At 38.3% G+C, this 21,211-nt stretch overlaps 1 protein-coding gene across 1 annotated transcript in view; it reads right to left on the bottom strand.

Moving 5' to 3' along the window:
• The window catches only part of gbe1b (glucan (1,4-alpha-), branching enzyme 1b), a 167,279-nt gene that overhangs the window by 32,386 nt on the left and 113,682 nt on the right, over nt 1–21,211 (bottom strand). Inside the window, exons 13-14 of the mRNA XM_084717393.1 lie at nt 19,737–19,921; nt 6,551–6,681 (exon numbers count right to left, since the gene is read on the bottom strand). Of these exons, the coding sequence (XP_084573519.1) occupies nt 6,551–6,681; nt 19,737–19,921 (316 nt within the window). The remainder of the gene's footprint in view (nt 1–6,550; nt 6,682–19,736; nt 19,922–21,211) is intronic.

The raw sequence follows: 21,211 nt of genomic DNA, 5'->3' as shown, positions 1-21,211 counted from the left end.
GGTTGAATCTATTTTCTGGCTCAGTAGTAAAATAACTTTTTGGTTTTGTAACAAGCCAACAGATAAACCACCTGAAGATCCATCTAAAGGAACCTGCAGTCATCCTAGCGTGTGACAGAGGGTAACAAAAGGTAACTTGATGGTTTTCTGCTGCAGAGGAACACCCTCTGATAAAATACGCTACTTGCCACATTGCCAAAGGAAATAACAGGCTGTATTGGATCCATTTTGGGTGGCGAACAGCGTGGTCAGCTGCATTCGGCTATCATTCTCCAGATATGGCGGTGGTGTGGGGCTCTGCTGTGACATCCCTGACCCTCACACAGGTGGAAGAAAGTTTAAGTATATGACAGCTGAGTGTAATGAAAAAGCACTTTTGGTCTCTTTGAGCTTGTCTTGTTTACCTCCTCTGCCTCTGAGTGGCACTTTCATCTGTCTTCTCCCCTAATTGGATCCTCTGCACACATTCCCATCGGAGGATCTGCATCTCCTCATACGCACGGCGCATTTACCTTCCTCACACACACAGCACATTTGCCTTTATGTGTTTACTGCTTCTCTGTATAATGACAGCCAGAGCTTTGCCCTCACATTTATTTGCATTTCCTCTCAACCCACCCAGTGTCTGAGGCCTCTCCTTAAACATCAAAAGAAGCACCAGGAGGAAAAGATGTGGTTCCATCTAAATGAAAATAAACCCTCAAAAACGGTGTTACAGACACTGCAGCGAGGCTATTAGTGGTGTGCCCAAGATTCACCCCGTGCATCAAGGCAGAGACGAAAAACACGAGGCAGAACATACAATTATTACACATCAAACGAGTTCGCAATTAACGCATGATATTAGGAGATTAAGGGTTAGGCTACTTCTGTGGTTTTTTTAATCATCAAATAAACCTGATTATTGTTCTGTCTCACAATTCACATTTAATGACTTGGTTTTTTTTTTGTCTCTTTAAAGATGTTGATTAACGCTCGCCGCAGAGATTAGAAATGTTCGTTTTGTGCTGTTTAATCCACTGTAATAATCATGCTATCCAGGCAGTCAGTGACATTATAACCTGAATATCTACAGTATGTAACAATATTTAACATAATAATTGACAGATAATGTAATAAGTGGGCAAAATGTAATGAAATTCCCCTTAAAATGATGTAATAAAATATATTACTTGGTAATATAATGGCAGTCTCAAACTGTATTAAAGATTTTTTACATTTAAGATATTTCATTATATTTTAACAGAGTTGTATTTAGAGCTGCAATGATTAGTCAATTAATTGATTAGTTGTCAACTATTAAATTAATCGCCAACTATTTTAATAATAACTTAATTGCTTTGAGTTTTTTTTTATTTTTAGCTTCTCAAATGTGAGAGTCTTTAGTCCTCTATGACTGTAAAACTGAATATTTTTGGGTTTTGGACAAAACAAGACATTTGAGGACGTCACCTTGAGCTTTGTTAAACACTGATCAACATTTTTCACCTTTATTTGACATCTTATGAAGCAAACAACTAATCAATTTATCAAGAAAATAACTGGCAGATTAATTGATAATGAAAATAATATAGTTGTATTCTATCATTAGAATTCACAAGAAGCATCAGAGAATTTCATGTAAATCAAATGATGATCGTCACACAAGGGTTACTTCCTGTTGCCAGCAGGTGGCGCTCTAACTGTGACTGCTAGTTAGCAGTTTGTGGTCCTCAAGCTGGGACTCTAATCAAACATGTGAAAACTGGGGCAGACTGGACAAACATCAACGTTCGCAGCGCTGCCAGGACATCGCCTTTTGATGAAAACTCACAATCTTAAAGCTTCATCGAGGTCTTAAAGCTTTTCTGACCAGATTAGAGTCAGATCAGGTCAATCTGCTGAGAGGAGTATCAAATATGTCATTTCCTGTTTCCAGGAGTTGGCACTATGACTGTCTGGGTTCAACTTTAATGTGTTTTTTTTAACTTTTTCAACCATTGGCAATTGTGTCTGAAATCTGTTGGCCCGAAGTCAATTTTTACTTTCCTGTGTACAAACTGTTAAATTTATTAGTGGTTATCAAATAACAACAAAGAATAAAGTTGACAGTCTTGTTTAATCTAGGACTGCAAGGTTTATAATAAAATGTCATAAAATAGTGAAAAATGTTGGAGGTGATGTCTTGAATGTCTTGTTTTGTCGTCTAAAACCCAAAGACATTCATTTTAAGAAGAGAAGCAGGAAATTCTCACATTCATGAGGCTGAAAACAGCGCTGTCTGTCATTTTTAATACAAAATTAGTTTAAACAATAATCGATTATCAAAATAGTTGAATTCTTTCTTTCCACTTGCCCGGGCAAATGAGTCATTAGATTTACTAGCCTGACATTGTATTTTATTTGACCCCGGAAAGCAGACAATCATTACTGAGTCCTGCTATAACTGGACTCTTATCAAACATGTGAAGTTTAGGGCAGATTTATCCATTTTCACTCAGATTACAACAAGTTCCTGTTTCCTGATTCATGATGAAATAACAAAATTCAACACCACGCACAATGAGAACTCTGAATAACTTTTCATTGTGAAGGTCTCTATGCTGCACACACAGATTTCGAAGTCGATCTGATTAATTCTCCGGGACTTCGTCTCTCAAACTGTGATATGTGTACTTTTATACTACATTTTCTAAATATGAAATACATTTAAACACACAAAATATTATCAAAACTACAAAAACTCATAAAAAATGAGATGACTGAAAAATAATTGAAAATAAGTTTTGTCTTTCCTGTATTTTTATTCCAATATCAGCCTTTTACATGGTCACAATCATGTGTGTACTGCGTACATGTGTTGTCCATGACTACCGGTAGTTACGAGCTAAAAACTGTGATGGTAAGTAAAGGTAAAATGCAGAGACTGAAACAGCAAAACGCTGCAATCAGAAACACGGCAATCTCGGCTCTAAATTTGGAACTATTACAGCGAGACAGTAGATCAGGAGGAGAATATATCGAGCAGAAAATGGGAGTGGATGACTATGAGCCGAGCTCAAGTGCTAGTGGCTACTTTAAAAGTGCCAGTTAAGTGTCCACAGCATTTGCTAGCACCAAACGGTGTAAAACTTTAGGGTGGTACTTTGAGAGCTCTGTATTTTCTGAAGTGGTACGTGGTGTGAAAAGTTTGAGGAACACTTCCCTAGAGAAGAGTTCATTAATGCAGAATGGCTGGAAATGGCCTAAAGTGGTACGCAAAATTCAAAAAGGCCGACTTCCTGTTGGGTTCAGGGTACGGCTCAAAGAGGTTTTTTTTGTTAAGTTGGACATGATATGTGTGCCAGCAAATTTTCGTACCGTGATAGCTACTTTGTTGAAATTTTGTAGGGGGCGCTTCTTAGCCATTTTGCCACACCCATCCCCAACATCTGTACCAGATATAAATTTTCACCAAGTCTGACATGCATCCCAAGTTTTAAGAGTTTTTTTTAGCATGTTTACCTGCTGAAAAATGTGAATAATTTCTAAGAATAATAATAATCCTAGCAATGTCACCAACCAGCTAAGGCCCTAATAATAAAGTGCTTCACAAACAAGGCTGCAACTATTTTCATCATCAATTAATGGGCTGATTATTTTCACCATTAATTGATTAATTTTTTAGTCTATAAAATGTCCAAGAAAATTGTTTAAAATGCTCATCATAGTTTCCTCCCAACCCCACAGTGATGTCTTGTCTTGATGACTTGCTTTTTTCGTCCAACCAACAGTCCAGCGCTTGTAAAATGACTGACAATGATTAATCGATTATCAGAGCAGTTGGCGACTAATTTTCTTTCAATCAGCTGACTGATTAACCAGCTTATTGTTGCAGCTCCGCAGGGTGCACAGTTAAAACAGTTAACTGGTGAGCTTGCTATCAGTCTCAGAGAAAGAAAAATATAATGGGGAAATCGCAGGAACAACTGCTGTTTAACAGCCTCATTGTCAGCCAATCGAATCATCATAATTTGAGACAGAATTGCTCATGGACAGTGATCTGAACCGCCGCCGTCTACAGAAAACTAACAAACCCTGTCTGCGTTTTGACTCAGCATCATATTATTTAAGTCATAGCTGACAAAGCAACACAGCTTCGTATCCATCCGGAGCTTCAGCGTGGCGCCAGAAGAGAGCGATGTCCATTATAATAAATACAAATCTGTCAGCTTTCTGTCCCCCCTTCACATCCCTGATCATTAAGCCTGCTGTAATCACAACTGTGGGACTCATTAAATTCCTCTGCGCTGCTCGCTGAGAAGACAGACAGCCAACACCGCTAAAGAGAGTGCTTTCTGAATCACTGGGCTCTGCTATTATTTCTCTCTAATAGCATAACAACACCACTATAAACAACTGACTCATATTCCTCTCAAAAGTGACTGCTAAAATTATATCACAAAAGTCTGAGGCTCCGAGAAAACGCTGCCATTAAAATCGTGGGTCTTTACAAACCAAATTTATTTTAAACACGTCTGACACAGATCCACTTCCCAGCCCAGAAGACTGCGGCTCCTCAGAGGTGATTTTTAGTCTCTTCGGTGCCCTGACGAACTGATCAGTGGATTCATTTTAACCACGACCAGCCTTCAAACCATTATGACGTAGTAGTGAAAATCACTGGAGAAACAGGGTGTCCGACGACGTCCTTTTCATGCAGATAAAGGTGAATATTCCCTTATTATCCTATTTAATTTGGCTGCTGTCTTTGATACTATTGATCGTGCCATTTCACTTGATAGGCTGTGCAACTGGGATGGCATTTCTGGTAAAATGATTTCATTCCTATTTGAACAGATAATTTAATGTTTGTATCATCATCGTATATTAAATAGTGGACAGAAATACTGGGACTGAAAACTGAAGTCAATGTGAAAGTGTCTTAAAGCCAGCAGGGAGCGACTGCACTGGTTTTACTGGTTTAAAAAAGAAGTCCAGTTGTACATACCTTTATGGCACTTTGCTAATTAGTTCATTACCTCATTCGGCTTGGGCGATATCTAGGTGTTACTGTATACCAAGGTATTTAAAAATGCTGAAAGTCTGACTTACTACTACTACTACTAACTTATCTGAAACACTGAAGCTGCAGCTGTATAAAAATATAAAATGGAATTAATTTATTACAAATAAATTCTGAATACTTGATTTATTATTCAATAGGGAACTTGGAAAACAGAAGAATTATTTGGAGGTAGAAAAGATCAGAACAGTCGGACAGTCATTTCTGCTCTATAGCTGCGGACTCCTTGCTAATTAATTAAATATAGCCAAATATAACTTTATTTTGACATGACCTCTTTCAGCTATAAAAGCCATTTATTAGCTATTAGCTAAATTGTCTCCCTTCAGCCAGATGATGGCATGGCAACAAGCGTCATCACGTCTTTTAGCACAATAGCTATGGAATAAAAGTGCTAATTTCCTATGTACTCGTTAATCTGTGGGCCATAAGAATTTAAACCCAGCAAGACTCGTCTAAGAAAGATAACTGCATATAAGACACACAGCACTGTAGGCCAGACAATGTCATACATGCTACAATAATGTCTATCCAGCTTTTAATAATTTGTTTTTTCACACAAACACCAACATAAACTGTATACCCCGATGAAATGTCAGGAAGGTATGATTAGTCTCAATTGCTAGTTTCAGGTCTTCTTCACTACAGCATGATGTTCATTTTTGTAAATTATGGTTCCATTTAGAGTGGATTTATGGCAGAGCAAGTCATTCTCAGCGAGCTCGTTCAGTGCAAGTCACAGGACTCAAGCAAATTGGACAGTGGCATACACTGACTTTAACAAGACTCATCATATTCAGTCGAAACCCAGGCTGGAGAGGTGGGAAAGCACTGGTGCACACTACTGGTTTTGGTCGTTGAATGGGGTTTGTTCAAAGGAAACTGTGTTTTAAAACTGCAACTGACAAATCCTACTTATTCTACCTTCAACAATAAGAAAAAAAAAAACAGAAATCTAGAGTTAACCTTAATAAGTCAAAACAGCCTCACTAGTGGCACCAAACTGTTAAAAACAGAGCTAATCCGATGGAAATGTGGTTGTTTGTTTGAGAAATCCTGTAATGAAGTGTTGGACAAGTGAAAATTTGTTGATGGCGCTAAATGAAAAGTTACAGAAAAACTGGAGTATCTGCTCTGCATCATTAACGTCTGTACCAAACAGTTGTTGACATACTTTTTCTCACTCTGCACTTAAGTGTCGCACAGATTCCTTCCCAAAAAAGTTAACATTCTCTGCAAGCTTTAAAAGTGTTAATGTGCACAAGGGTCATAAAATTCCCGTCTTCTTTCTGCCCCTTTTAATAGATTTACTGTCTCGGCTGAAGTATAATCAGTTTGTCAGGCTCAAGAAATTAGTCACATTACTGCATAAAGAAGTAACTAACAAAGATGTCATGACTCTGAGAGGCTCTGTGGGCGCACGCTGCGTCGTGACAGAGGAGAGCCAGTGTCTAAAGGCTTCGAGGAAACGAGCAGTGACATGACAGATGAGAGCAAAAAGGATACTTTCCTGGACTTTCTACAGCCACCCGGTAGTCCTGGAAGCTCTTACTGGGGTGGAAGTTGAAGATAAAGAGCACATTTGCCCTGTCAAACACAATGACCTTGTCCCCTTCATGCTTGGCGCTGACAAAGGCCTGGAGGGGGAGAAGGGAGAGGGAAGAAAAAAAGCTAATAAAACACTTCTTCATGAATAGTCATTACCTTTCTCATCTTGGGTTTGGAAACTTATAATGGGGCACATTATATCAGCGGACTACACATTTCCAAATAGGTTGAGTAACATTCCCACATCAAATTTCAGGTGGAGCTCATCAGCAGAGAGCGGCGGCCCGGGGTAGTGCGAGGCACACGCTGTCAGCTTTAGACAGCTGCACATGATAAAGCCGCCACTCTCCTGTGGAGCGAGCCACTGTTAACGTGTCATTAGCAGAGATTATCAATGTCACCCAACCCCCTATTTTTAGTGCCTTGTTCCCCAAGCCAATTTCAGGGCAGCATATTCACGGCTGAATGAGAAGATAAGCACCCCTGCAACTGGACCGGCAGAGAGGATGGAGGTTAAGGAATGAGCTGACAGTCTGGAGTCTTTTAACAAGTCCATTTCTACATGAGAAGTCCACAAATGGGACTAACGCCAAGCTCCTCCGGCTGGCTGGAACCGCTTTAGCATCGGAAAACAAACATAACCTGCATCCATCAAGTTGAGACCTGATGAGCATTTACAGAAAATGTTTACTTATAAATAAATAAATACATGTAAATGCAGCCAAGTGACTTGCTGGCGATCATAAATTTACTGTGATTGTATTCAGAATCTGTAGAAGTAGAGATGCGTGTGAGAAAAAGACTCTGGTAAAAGTAAAAGTACTGATTCAACTTCTTTACTCGAGTAAAAGTGAAGAAGTACAGCCTCTGACATGTAGAAAAATAAAAAGTTGTCCTCTGAAGAACATTTCTACTGACTGTTTCTGTACAAAGGTAACTGAACCTCACATTTTCTCTGTGGTCGAGTCTCTGTCTGTTTCATCTTTTTTTCTTTTTTGTCGTGTTTTGTCTTCTTATATCTTTTATGTGGTTTTTCGTTTTGCTATGTCTTTTTCGTTGTTATGTACTGTTACATCTTTTTTGTGTTGTTACTTGTATTGTTATGTCTTTTTCATCATTTGTCATCTTGTTACATCTTTTTCGTGGTTTTTTTTGTCTTTTTCATCTTGTTTGGTCTTTTACATGTTATGTATTGTCACGTCATTATTGTCTTGTTATGTCTTACATTGTTTCTCGTATTGTTACGTCTTTCATCCTGTTTCGTCTCGCTATGTCTTTTTCATCTTGTCCTGTCCTTCGTGGTTTTTCATTATGTCATATGTCACATCATGTTTTGTCTTCTTTTTGCTTTCTTTTTGTCTTGTTATGACTTTTTTGTCTCTTGCATTGTTTTCGTCTTGTTAAGTCTGTTGGGCATGATATACACTGATGGACACACAGAGGAATCGTCTTTTGTCCTATCCATTTATGTGGAAAACAGTCTTACTGTTGGGGAAGGGAGAGGGGAGGGAGTGAATTCTGCTAAATAAAGATAATCAGTAATTCCCTTCAAATGCATAAAAATTTAAGTAATGAGGCTGGTCTGAAAATGTGAGAGGTAGAAAGGACAGATATGCGTGTTCAAACGTAGGGAGTAAAAGTAAAGTAAGTAAAGTACAGATAACTGAAAACTCTACTCAAGTACAGTAACTTAGTATTTGTACTTACTATAGTTGTGTCCCACCAGTGATCATTTTGAAGTGTGCATCAAGAAAAAGATCTCAAACAACTGTCAGCGTCTTTAGTTTGACATGAGGTCTCAGAGTGAGTAAAGTTTCTGTTTCTGTCACTGCCTGCAGCATCATTCTGACCTGAAGCAACAGTTTCGGGTGAAAGTCAGCCAGCCAATGAGAGCGGGGTAAATCTCTACAGTAGCGTCACTTGTGACCTCAGTGCTCTGAATGAAAATATTTTTGTGAAACCACTGTTCAAATCCAATATTTCCACAAACTGCGACCCTCCCCTCCGCTCCTTTTCTCCACTTGAACGTAAGTTAAGTCAGCTGCAGTGCAGCCGGCACAGCTTGTGGAAAAAATTGGATTGAAACGTTGTCTCTGCCCCCTCGGGCAAGCGTTTTATGTTTTCAGGGAGTCAGGAGATCTCGAAAATACATTTGAAGATGTAACCTGCTGCTGGGTAGCAGGTCAAAAATAATGTTTGTATTCTCCCCTAAGCTTTGCTCAGAAAATGCTGTATGACCAAGTTAGTAACATTCAGTGACCTCAATATTAGAACATAAGAAGTTTATCTTATAATGAAACAAAAACTGATGACTGATGTAATGGAATATTTTTCACTTCCATTCACTGAGCTTCCCCTGAAAAAAAACAGCTTAAAATGAATAGAGACTGAATTTGAACTCCTCTTTAAACCTTATTTTAGTTTAAACTCTAAACTTAGATTAAATTTAATTCTGTTGCACCAAAACTTCAATGAGATGGAGATGGATTGAGGAAAGATGATCAAGAAATTTAAAGGACAGACTCGACCTGACTTGAGTTTACGACGTGTCTCTTCGTTCTTTCACGCCAGTTGATAATTCAAGTTTTTCTCAAAAGAGAATAATTAGAGCAGGGTTGTCAAACATATGGCCCGTGGGCCAAAGCCGGCCCGCCAGAGGGTCCAGTCCGGCCCGCGGGATGACTTTGCAAAGTGTGAAAATTACAGAGAAGACATTAGTTTTAGGGTTTAAACCACTGTGATGCTGTTCAGTCTGAAAAGGTGAAACATTTAGTGAGTTGTTGTCATGTTTTGAAAGTTAATGTGCCATGTTTTTGTTGCAAAGCGCAAAGTGGCACACTTTTTCAGCAGCATTTAAAGTATGAGTGGGTGATTGTAGACTGTGAAAAAAAACAAAAAAAAAACAGAAACAAATTGAAAATGAGAAAAAGAAAATATGCTTTATATCTTAAAAATGATTAATGATTACTCAAATGTTAGCATTTTCAACTATTGGTTCAGGAAAAGACAAAATATGGAGAGCTGCTGGTGACATCAACAGTTTTAAGTAACTAATAGTCTAAGTAGTTTTTGAGACAAATACTTTGTACTTTTACTTAAGTATATTTCTAACACCAGTACTTTTACTTGTAACTGAGTACTATTTAAGCAATGTAGCAGTACTTGTACTTGAGTACAGATTTTTTGTACTCTTTCCACCACTGCTTAATACACAGAATTTTGTGTTTAACATTATCAATTAGTAAATTGTGCTCAATTTTAACTGTGTTCTCAGTATTTATTTACGGTTAGACCCATCGACAAGTCTAAATTAAACTTTGCGTTTAATCGACAGTGAAATTAGTGTCCAGGAACATCGCTAAAGACAAACCACCAGTGTTGAGCCAGCAGTATGAGAAATGTATGCCTGAAAGTATGAGCACACCTAAGTTTTTGATGAAAAGTGGATCCATTAAAGATAATATTATCACAGTCCCGATGCTAACTTCTGTTAGCCTCTTTATGTGTTAGCATTGAGTTAATGGACTAATTACTAGTTATTTATGTATATAAAAAAGTCAAATCAAAATCCAAAAATCAAATCAAGATGCTTTTTTCTCCCACTACTATTGAGTTGAGGTGAGTAGTTGGGAAAAAATTGAACCCCCAGTGGAAACGGACAATTCAGTCTGTTATCAGGCTGATGTGTTTTCTTTGCAGTGTTTAGTTTTTAATTGTCTTCATATTTATTAGGGCCGAACCAAATATTTTTTATCAGCTTCAAAGCTTCTACCATTGTGATGGTGATCAACATCCAAAAGAGTATTTGAATTGATCAAAATCAGGCTTGTGCATGTGAGTGCACAGAACAGTATCCACCAATGAAAATCATTTCTGCTCCATGTTCATAAATGCGGTCCCATGAGCACGGCGCTGTGAGGAGCACTCAACCACTCCTTAAGTTGAATTTCCATAGTTGGGAGGCGGGACGGAAAAGAGGGTAGCTGTCAATTACATGTGGTGGTAATGTACTTCCTGCTATTTTACCAGCAGTTTTAGACTAACAGCTAGGTAATAACTGTAGTTTTCGACCCCTCATGTTCTTTGTTAGTCTGATTTTGTGGTACATAATGGCAAAATTGGCCCTGACCTTTACTTTGACAAAAGTTGTAGATAACTGCTCAGAAAAAAACATCATTTGTTCCAGCACCTACCATTACTGTATACTTATGTGACTGACGGATAAATTTGCTTTCAAAAGTTTCAAAAGCAACAAAGAACAAAGGACGAACGGCACGCAGAAACTGTACATGTGAGAAACTCTCATCAAGCTCACAGTGCTGCTTTAGGTAACATTAGTTTGTCTGTGTGCATATTTGAAGATTCATGCAAATCAGAAGAACTTTCCTATTATTGATTCTCACAGAACATTTATTGCCATATTTTACATGCTGTTGAATTTAAAAAGGTGCTGTTTAAGCAGGAGAGTCTTTGGTAAAAATTAATAGACAGGAGGTCGGTCGGTTCAGTCAAACTGGTTGGAGCAGGGGAGTCAAACGTACAAAACCGGCCCGCCAGAGGGTCCAGTCCGGCCCACAGGATGACTTTGCAAAGTGTGAAAATTAGTACTGATGAGTGCAGACATTTAAATTTTGATGTAATTTATTATCACACGGCTGCAGCATCTCTCCTCTCTGCGTCAATGCAGCTCCTCCATACACACACGACAGTACAGACACACATGTACAGTACAGACACATGTACAGTACAGACACACACGTACAGTACAGACACATGTACAGTACAGACACACACGTACAGTACAGACACACATGTACAGTACAGACACATGTACAGTACAGACACACACGTACAGTACAGACACATGTACAGTACAGACACACACGTACAGTACAGACACATGTACAGTACAGACACACACGTACAGTACAGACACACATGTACAGTACAGACACACGTACAGCACAGACACACACACGTACAGTACAGACACACATGTACAGTACAGACACACAGAGGAGGTCAGTGTGATTCTCTGACTCTGTCTGTATCTGATCTGTTGACTTTCTTCATCAGCAGGATGTTTTATAAAGACAAAAAGACAAAACCTAACTCACATTCTGTGTTTTTCTCTACATATTAATCCACCCGCGATTCAGTTTTCACAGCAGCAGAGAAGCTGCGTGTGGAGGAGACTGTTGTTAATGACGGAGTTTATTACAACAGAAACTAACGTGATGGTTAATGACATCGACTATGGCAAGCCGTTTTAACATTTAATAGCTAAATTTGACTATCCGGAATTAACATTATAGATATCAATAATTTCATTTTGACTAGTCGTAATTATATTATGACTAGTAAGTACTTTCATTGAAGATATCTATAACTTCATTCTGACTAGTCAAAAGTACATGGGGTTTTGATTGATTGAATAGGAAGCCCTATGGCCATACAAGCCGCTCCTACCACCCACTTGCTCCCGCCTCCCACTTTTACAGATATCTGCAATGTCATTTCACCTTGTCAAAACTCCAATACAAGATATCTGCAATTACATTCTGACTAGGTAGATTGCAGGTAAAAGATATCTCCAATTCGAGATATCTCCAATCAAAATCCCTTCCAAGATATCCACAACCCGATTATAGATATCTACATCTGAATTATGGCTACCCATAATCCCAGCTAGAGATATCTACAACATAATTTTGAGTACTCGTAATTCCAACTCAAGATATCTACAATGTTATTCTGGCTAGGTAAAACTCATTTTTAATATATCTCGAAAAACAAAGCAGATATCTTGAATTAAGGGCATTTGGAGATATCTTTAAATGGAATTAGGGATATCCATAATTCAGATGTAGATATCTGCAATTTAATACGGATATCTGTAATGATAAACCCCATACACATGAATGGGGAAAGTGACGTCATTTGTCCTAGTAAAAATTACATTGTGGATATCTGAAATGTTATTTTTGAATAGGAAGAAATGAATTACAGATATCTGCAATACATATCCAGCCTAGCTATTAAATGTTAAAACGGCTTGCCATAATCGACACCAACCAGATGCACTTATAAAATTAAACAACTGTATAAGGAGGCCTATATGTAAAACAGGAGAGTCTGTGTTTCTCTGTGAGAAACTTTCAGACCTTCTCACAGCAGAGTGAACAGGTGAGGGAGGAGAGGAGGACAGACTGATCACTAATCAATCACTGATACCGTCGTCCTCTCGGACTGATTAAAAAACATAAAAATGCCAAAATTGGTGACAAACCAAACCTGGGTGTCCACACAAATAAAGTCTTTGTGTGAAACTGCAGAGTGTAACATTGTGCTGTTTACAGACAGTCTGCTGTCTGTAGTTTGACAGAGAGACAGAGAGGGTCGTATCTAGAAGGGAACCCTAGACCTGCGATTATTTTAGTAGAAATAACGGAAACATCGTGAGAGTTGTGCAAATAAAGAGTTAACTTTTAGACAAAAAGAAAATCATGTCTCGGTGTCAATGTTTTTAATGTGGCGGGCCGCCAAAAATAAAACACTATTCACTGATCCACAGAGAGTCACTGAAACACTGATCACTGACCTGCTGTGATGGAAAAAATACTCACATTCTTTATTTAAATAAAAGCACTAATACCAGGATGTAAAAATACCCAATTACAATTTAAAAATCTTGTATGTTATTGTTTCCATTTTTGGAAAAATTAACATTTTTATTGCTTTTGTTGCTAATGTTGGTAAACCGGTCCCCTGTCCTCTGTCCCCTGTCCTCTGTCCTCTGGGAGTCTGGGAGCGTCTGTCCTGCTCCAGAAGAAAAATGTGGTGATTTTAACATGTTAACAAAACATCCTGTTGACTGTTTCAGTTAAAAGAGTTAGTTCCATCTTCTGTTTGTCGTTTCTGCAAACATTACTACCTTTACTTTTACCTTGGTACTTGAAAAAAAAAGTAAAAGTAAAAACAGTAAAAGTAAATCTACAGTAAAAGTAAAGTTACTTTACTGAGTATTTTTACTTTAGCAATTTACAGTTGTTCATTTAATAGACCTGTCTTATCTTCATCTGTCATCTCCTCTCTCTCTCTACCCCCTTTCCTGTCATATCTTCAACTGTCCTATTTCAATAAAGGCAAAAAAGCCAAAAAAATAATATTAAAATAAATAAATAAATAAAATAAAGCAAAAGTAATGTAATAGAAAAAAAAATGCAGAACACTCAATATTCAAATTGGGCTGTATGTGGCCCTGGAACCAAAATGAGTTTGACACCCCTGAATTAGAGCTTCTCTGCTGACCCATCATGAGTAGGCTAAATAACCTTTTAGTTAGCTAGCAAACAATCAAACATTTTGTCAGCTGTTTAGCTATCTAGCTATATATATATGTATTTTTGCTTTTTAGATATCTAACAAACAATATAATGTCTTTATCTACTTTTAGTTAGCAAACAGTAATTTTTTCAAACTTTTCAGCTAGCTAGCAAACAATGTAATGTCCTTTCTCTACTTTTTAGCAAGCTGGCCAACATTACTGTGTTTTTCTTCCTTTAAGCTAGCGAACAATACACTATCTTTTCCTACTTTTTATCTGGCTAGCAAACAATATATTTTTTTTTTACCTATTTAGCTAGCTAGCAATAAGTTGTTTTTTTTTTTTTTGTTTTTTGTTTTGGGATATTCAACAATGTGACATTTTGTTAACACTTAAGCTGGCTAGCAAACACTGCAACATTTTGTTAAGGAATACAAAGCAGCCAAAAGTTAATAGTTTCCCTGACTGGCTTTTTCAGTTTGGATAAACAAGCATCTTCATACTGAATTAACTCTTTTTAACTTGAGTTTACGTAACTAAACTTGTATTTTCTAAACTGAGATTAGTTTTTAAAAAAAAAGCTGTTATTAACTTTAAGTCTGGATTTACTAATTTGAAACCTAGTTTTGCTAAACTCTGATTAGAACTTAAATTAGATTAATCTTTGTTGGTGCAACCCAGACTATAAGTATCTTTTGGGTGACTCTACTGGTTTGCATCCCAGTTAATTAATGGTGGAGTAAGTAGAAGACAGACTGAATGGTGTGTACTGGTTTACTTACATTTCATCACAGACGGGAACCTTGAATGATTCTATCTTTGCACTAACAGGAGCTTCAGTTCATGTCCAGACTTTGGTCTTTTGAAGCTCACAGCTGCACATCTTCAAAGAGGCGGGCACAAACCACACTTTTGACCAAAGTCCCTGCATGTTTCCATTTACGCTCAGTTCACTTACACCTGGGACAACAGGGGGAGCAGCCGACAGATCCTCTCCTGCTTCTCATTTTAACTACAAAATGCTCTTGGATTCTCCCAACACAGTGAAATATTGAACCCGGCTATAGAATATTCCCACTAAGCACGATTACCTTGGCAATGTCATTGATAAGCTGTCCGGAGGATTCAGACTCATCTGGTTATTACAGCTGAATCTCAGAGCAGTTATTGGCATTATCTGTGAGTGATGTTTTACAAAGTCTTTTTGTGATACTGTATCAATCCCTGGAGAAGATTTTTTTTTTTTTTGTCTCAGCTGCTTCAGAGCAGACCGGAGCACAGAGTCAGCTACAGAAAGCCCTGGAACTGATTTATTATCCATGACTTCAGTCTGCTCTTCAGACCACTTACCTAATATCTTAGGTTAAGTTTTACATAAAGTCTCTTTTGATTCATGTGTCTGCTTTGACTCAAACTCTTCCATCTTACCACTTTTAATCTAAGAACTTAAAAAATATTTCTACATTTAAAGGATGATGTCTGTGTCCAGTACGTTGTCTAACTGCTGTTTTAAATGATCTTGGAGTGGACCTTAATTTGAACTTGAACCCATTTAGACTTTAAACTATAAAAGCCTCTCGACACCATCTGATAAAAGCAATCTTATATCATGCCGTGCCAGATGGGTCTATAAGATAAAATCCAATCTGTGCTGGACTGTACAAAATCAGTGTCGAGACATGTCACATGTGTGATGAATCTCTCAGGTAGTGCTGCAATCACAAAAGAATAAAAAAAAACTATACAAGCAGAAAAATATCATTAACTCATATCATCCCTTTGTGTGAATCATGGCAAAAATGCAGGAAAAAACAAGTTTTGCTCATAGCACTAAAAATGTGTTTTATTTATTTGATTAAAAAATGGTGCCCACTTCAGACACAGCTGCTCTGCACTTGGTTTTAATGTGATTCCTGTGTGGAAACCACTGTCCCTGCTTTATCCAATTATGTGGCGTATATCCACGGAAATGTGGTATCTCTGTGTACATTAAGCGTCTATGGGAAGTTACAATGTCGCCTGCATATTCTGTTTCTTTTCATTCTGATTGGTTGGTTTGCAGACGTACATGGTAGCAGCAGAATTTCGACAGACTGTCTTTGGAATGAAGCTATTACAGATGAACATTTCGTAAATTAATGTTCTGTTCCTAACTTATGATGGGAAATGTGTGTTACATAAAACCAAACTTAAATTAACACTCCTAACTTAACGATGTCCTAAATTTTACTTTCCACCAGTAGTAGTACTAACTAGCTAATGGTAGCTAATGGTATTGTTTGCCAACAGTAGCTAATGTCTTGCTAGCAAATAGTAGTGTTAACTAACAGTAGTGTTCGCTAACAGTGGTTAAAAGTGGTGCTGTAGTGTTCACTAACAGTAGCAAGTAGTGCAGTAGCATTTGCTAACAGGGGCCAATGGTAGTTTTCGCTAACAGTAGCTAACAGAGGTGCACTACTGTTTACTAACAGTAGCAACTCATAGTGTTAACTAACAGCAGCTAACAATAGAGTTTGCTAACAGTAAAAAAATGTTATATCATTTACTAGCTAGCTTAAGTTTATTATTTGTTACATAATTTGCTAAGTAGCTAGTAGGTAGTCGATAGTTATGTTTGCAGGCTAGCTAAAAAGCAAACAAAATGTAGCTTTGTTTTATAGCTAGCTATTAAGTAAAAAATTGTTTGCTTACTAGCTAAAAAGTTACCAAATTGTCACACTGTTTGCTTGCTAGCTAAAGTGTTAGTTGGCTTAGTTGCATCATAAAACTGGGTTCAGTCTGTCCCTTAACTTTCTTCAAGAAAGTTGATTCATCGAGAAAAAAAAAAGGCAGCTATTTTTTAAAATTAAACCTCCTCAAGTGTAAGTTTAAAGTTAATACTGGATCACAATTTTAAGCTAGTTTAAAAGTTTGGTGCAACAGAATTTAAAGTTAAACCATTTAATCAGATTTAAAAATTAATCCGTGTGGGTACAAATCTAACAGAATCTTTTTTACACATGATTAGAGGTTATAAATCAACACAGTTAGGTGATGTCTTCAGTATACATTGCAGAACTCTCATCCACTATATGGTTTCACATATTAGCAGCCAAGAGAAACAGCACCCAATGTGTTGCAGGTCAGTACTGGTGCCAAATGTATGCGTCTTTCCTGCCAGTGGTGTCCTCTGGGATCACCATTCCCTCCTGTTCCAACAACAGGGAGCTCGGGAAGCAGCCAGGCTCTGCTTTTTCTTTGTCTTTACCTCCAACGCTCTGTTTCATCCAGTTGTCAGGGGTGTAAGAGGATCCAGCAAGTCAGAACACACTTCTGATTGATAGAGCAATGCACCATACAGAAATTATCCTTGTGAGCCAGACATGTCTCTAATTATGCTCTCTGATACAGTACATTTTACTCTCTGTTGTGTCTGTCTGTCTGTCTGTCTGTCTGTCTGTCTGAATATGCAGGTCAGAGTGTAATCCAGCAAGGTGAAGTAGCTCTAATCTGACGACTGGTTCTGGGGGATGTGAGGGAGGGTATTTTTGAATCAATTACACAGACTCTCGTCTAATCCCTGTCAATTTAGCCACACTCTCCATTTGCATTATCCCATTACTCTGCTACCAGCCCCTCGACAGAAAAACATCTTTTTTTCTCTCTCTCTTCCCATAGGCTTCAAATGCAGGCAAAGAGAAAAGCTGCAGAATGAGAGTGAAATCTATTACTGTTCACCTTGACAGCAGCTAGAGAAAACAGGATGTTTCCAAACTCAGCTCCCTTTATGGTGTATTTATCTCCACCTGCATGAGAACTACATTACAACTTGAAGTGGAAACAGGAAAACTATAAAGGTGTGTTTAATTATTTATTTTTGTTTCGTACTCTGTAAGGCAGCCTTGGATACCTTGAAATCCAAATCCAAATCCTCAGAACCCTTCGGCTCAGCCATTAGCCAAAAAGCTAACGTTATGCTAGTAAGATTAAAAGTCAGTAACACTGTGTAGGGTTGACGAACACTAAATATAATTTGACAGTAGGCTTCACAACAAGCCTTATTAGCTATCCAGCCAGGTCAAGATTTTCATGAACAAATGGTCAGTCGTGTGTAATGTTGACAGCAGCCTGAAGCTGCACGCCGAGTTGAAAACGGGATGTGAAACGATCCATAATGTGATAAAGGGTTTTGTTAAGTTCAGAGGGGCAGTTTACTTTCTGCAGCTCCTGTGTTAAAGTCACCATCCTGTGGTGATTCAGAAGATTAGACATGTTATTGTTCTGGTTTTAACTCCTTGTGCCGTGGTCGTGTCTAGAAGAGAACCCTAGATTTGCGAAACTCTCCCTCATGTACACTGGATTTACAAGCAGATGTGTTGTCTTTGTGTCTGAATTACAGACCCAAGTTTCCAAAAAAGTTGGGATGCTCTCTAAAACAACACACAATTAAAACAGCTGCAATGATTTGCACAAACCTTTGAACCTATATTCAACTGAATACAGCACGAAGACAAGATGTTTAATGTTCAAACTATTGAACATTGAACTATTTTTTTAAGCTTTTGGGACTGAGGACAGTAATTGTTTGAAACAGTCTGAGGTCTCTGTTGCTGTATTTTGTGCTTCATATGATGCACCACACATTTTCAATGAGAGACAGGTCTGGACTGCAGACAGGTCAGTCTGGTAGCTGAACTCTTTTACTATGAAGCCACGCTGCTGGGACACATGCAGAATGTGTCTTGTCATTGTCCTGCTGAAATAAGCAGGGACGTCTCTGAAAAAGACATCTGGATGGCAGCATATGTTGCTCCAACACCTGTACGCACCTTTTAGCATTAATGGGGCCTTCACAGATGTGAGAGTTACCCATGATGCCATGGGCACTGACACACCCTCATACCATGACAGATTCTGTCTTTTGAAGTCAGTGCTGGGAACAATCTGAATGGTCCTTTTCCTCTTTTCTCTGGGGAACACAACGTCCATAATTTTCAAAAACGATCTGAAATGTGGACTCATCAGACCATAGCACACTTTTCCAAAATTGAGGTTTTCCTTTGAGACACAGCCTTGTGCCGTTTGTCCCTTTTCTTTTCAATTTATCTTTTTTCAGCTGCATCCCAGTCATCAGAATTGTCACATCAACCAAACAGGTTTAAAGAATTATAAAGTTACTCATTGTTGTAATTAGATTTTAGCTTGTTAACATGTGCAATAAATAATAAACAGTCTTTGGCTGTGTCTCTGTTGCTATGGTTATTCATTCGAATGCATTACTTCAGAACAGTGAACAGACTTTCACTGGAACTACTTATTACCTGTCCATTATCAAGGAAACTAAAAATGAAAGAAAGGACATTTCATCACTGAAGAATATTACATGCTCTGCTTCTGTACCAGACTTTGGTGCCAGTTCTATTGAAGCCTATGGGAGAAGCACACTAAAACCCAACATATCTACATTTTATGACCTTTGATGGAGAATTGCATCTTAAATGAAAGACCACAAGTCAGAAAATAACATACCGACATATTTATTTCCTGTTGCTTCAAATAGAATGATTGACATGGCATCTCCCATAAGCTTCAATAGAAGCCTGGAGCATAAAATGTTCTAAGAGATGTAATGTCCCTTTCTCCTTTTTCAGTTTCTTTGTACATTATTGAGTATTCACTCAGCCCATGCTGTAACTTAATCTTTTAGAAATAATTGGTTGAGACACTAGAAGTTGTCAAGTCTTCTGCATGTGACTAAAGAAAAGTGCCGTTATAATTTCATGTGATTTTGGTCTGCATATAAGAACCAGCTGTGCAGTGAGTGTGTGGTGTCCTTACAGGTGGGGCAGCCAGCCAGCCGTACTTGTCTTCAGTACGGTTCATGTCCCGGTCAAAGGCGTAGAGCTGACAGTAGCGGAGGTGATCCATATCCACCAGGTTAAACTGCCGCCGGGCATAGTGGTAACTCTGATTGTTCCCCTCTCTGGGGAAATCCAGCCACTCAGGATGGCCAAACTCATTCCCTGCAACACGGAGAGAGTTATTAAAGCATGTTCATAATGAAGGGAAAGGCACACAGCATCTGTGAATTTGCATACTCTATCGCGCAGGGCTATATGGGGCTCTTCTCGGGTTTTGTGCAATTTTTAACAAGACAAAAAAAGACAGAGATCAAAGGGACCAGAGGCAGCCACAGTCTGCGACCTTTTTATAACCCCAGCAGAGGTTAGTTCTCTCCATATTAAAAACAGCCACATAGCAACATTTCCGCCCGCTGAAATACACTGTGTCAACCTTCCTGTCACCAGGAACCTTGAACCATGACAAAACACGCAACACAAGTGAAAACACTGTGCAAATAAACCCCACAGCTTTCATCTGAGTGTGACTTTTTCAACAAATATATGCAAAACTAATTCACTACCAGGATATATTTATAAATTATTTCACCATAACAGAGAGTGAACTTCCAGTCAGTGCTGGAAATGAGGAGAAAATGCACAGAAATCCTCTTAAGTCTGACACAAATAAGCAGAAAAAGATCTGTCTTTATGACGCTGTTGATTAATTCATGTTTATTAAAACATGAACTGACTTTCTGGATTATTCTGACTGCTCACAACCACCACAACTTCTGCACCTGGTAACACTTTATAATAACCATCAAACAATGAAATGATAATTAGTTACTTTTTATTAGTAATGCTATAATTTGTGCTTTTTTATAATTGATCTGTATAATATAAAGTAATTAGTTCATAAATTATATAATGTATTAAAGCTGACAAGAGACAAGCACTGATTTTATTACATGGCTTTGTTGTCTCCATACATACAGGTGAGGATATGACAGAGAGAAATGAGAGAGAGCAGCAGAGGGCTGTAGGACTCACAGTTTTACCAGCTGAGCTACCAGGCCACCACCCTACTCCATTCTGGATTTAATTAATATCTGTGTTGTATTTTGTGTGTATTATGGAGGAACTACAACTCTTGTTTGGTTGTACAACCTTGTGTTGTGTAATGGTGAAAAAAAATGTCCTTCCTTTTCTAAACCCACTCAAGTTGTTCTTGCACCTTTATTTTGAAAGTCTACCTGGACGTTGCATATCTATTATCGCTCACTTGACCACGGAGACCTGCACGTGCAAAACTGACACTACAGGGCAGAGGCGGGCAGTTATTTTTCATGGGTGGGGTGGGGTGGGGGGCACATGAGAAACTGATCAAGCTGCTGACCAAATCTCTAACGATGGAACGATCAGAAGTCTTTTATTTGGGGCGCTTCTACTGTTGATCTCTACCCTTTCTGA

Source organism: Lutjanus erythropterus, chromosome 4 (assembly GCF_056507025.1).
Source record: "Lutjanus erythropterus isolate fLutEry1 chromosome 4, fLutEry1.hap2, whole genome shotgun sequence".
Lineage (NCBI taxonomy): Eukaryota > Metazoa > Chordata > Actinopteri > Lutjaniformes > Lutjanidae > Lutjanus > Lutjanus erythropterus.
The sequence above is the reverse complement of the archived record's forward strand: the minus strand, read 5'-3'. Positions and strand labels throughout refer to the sequence as shown.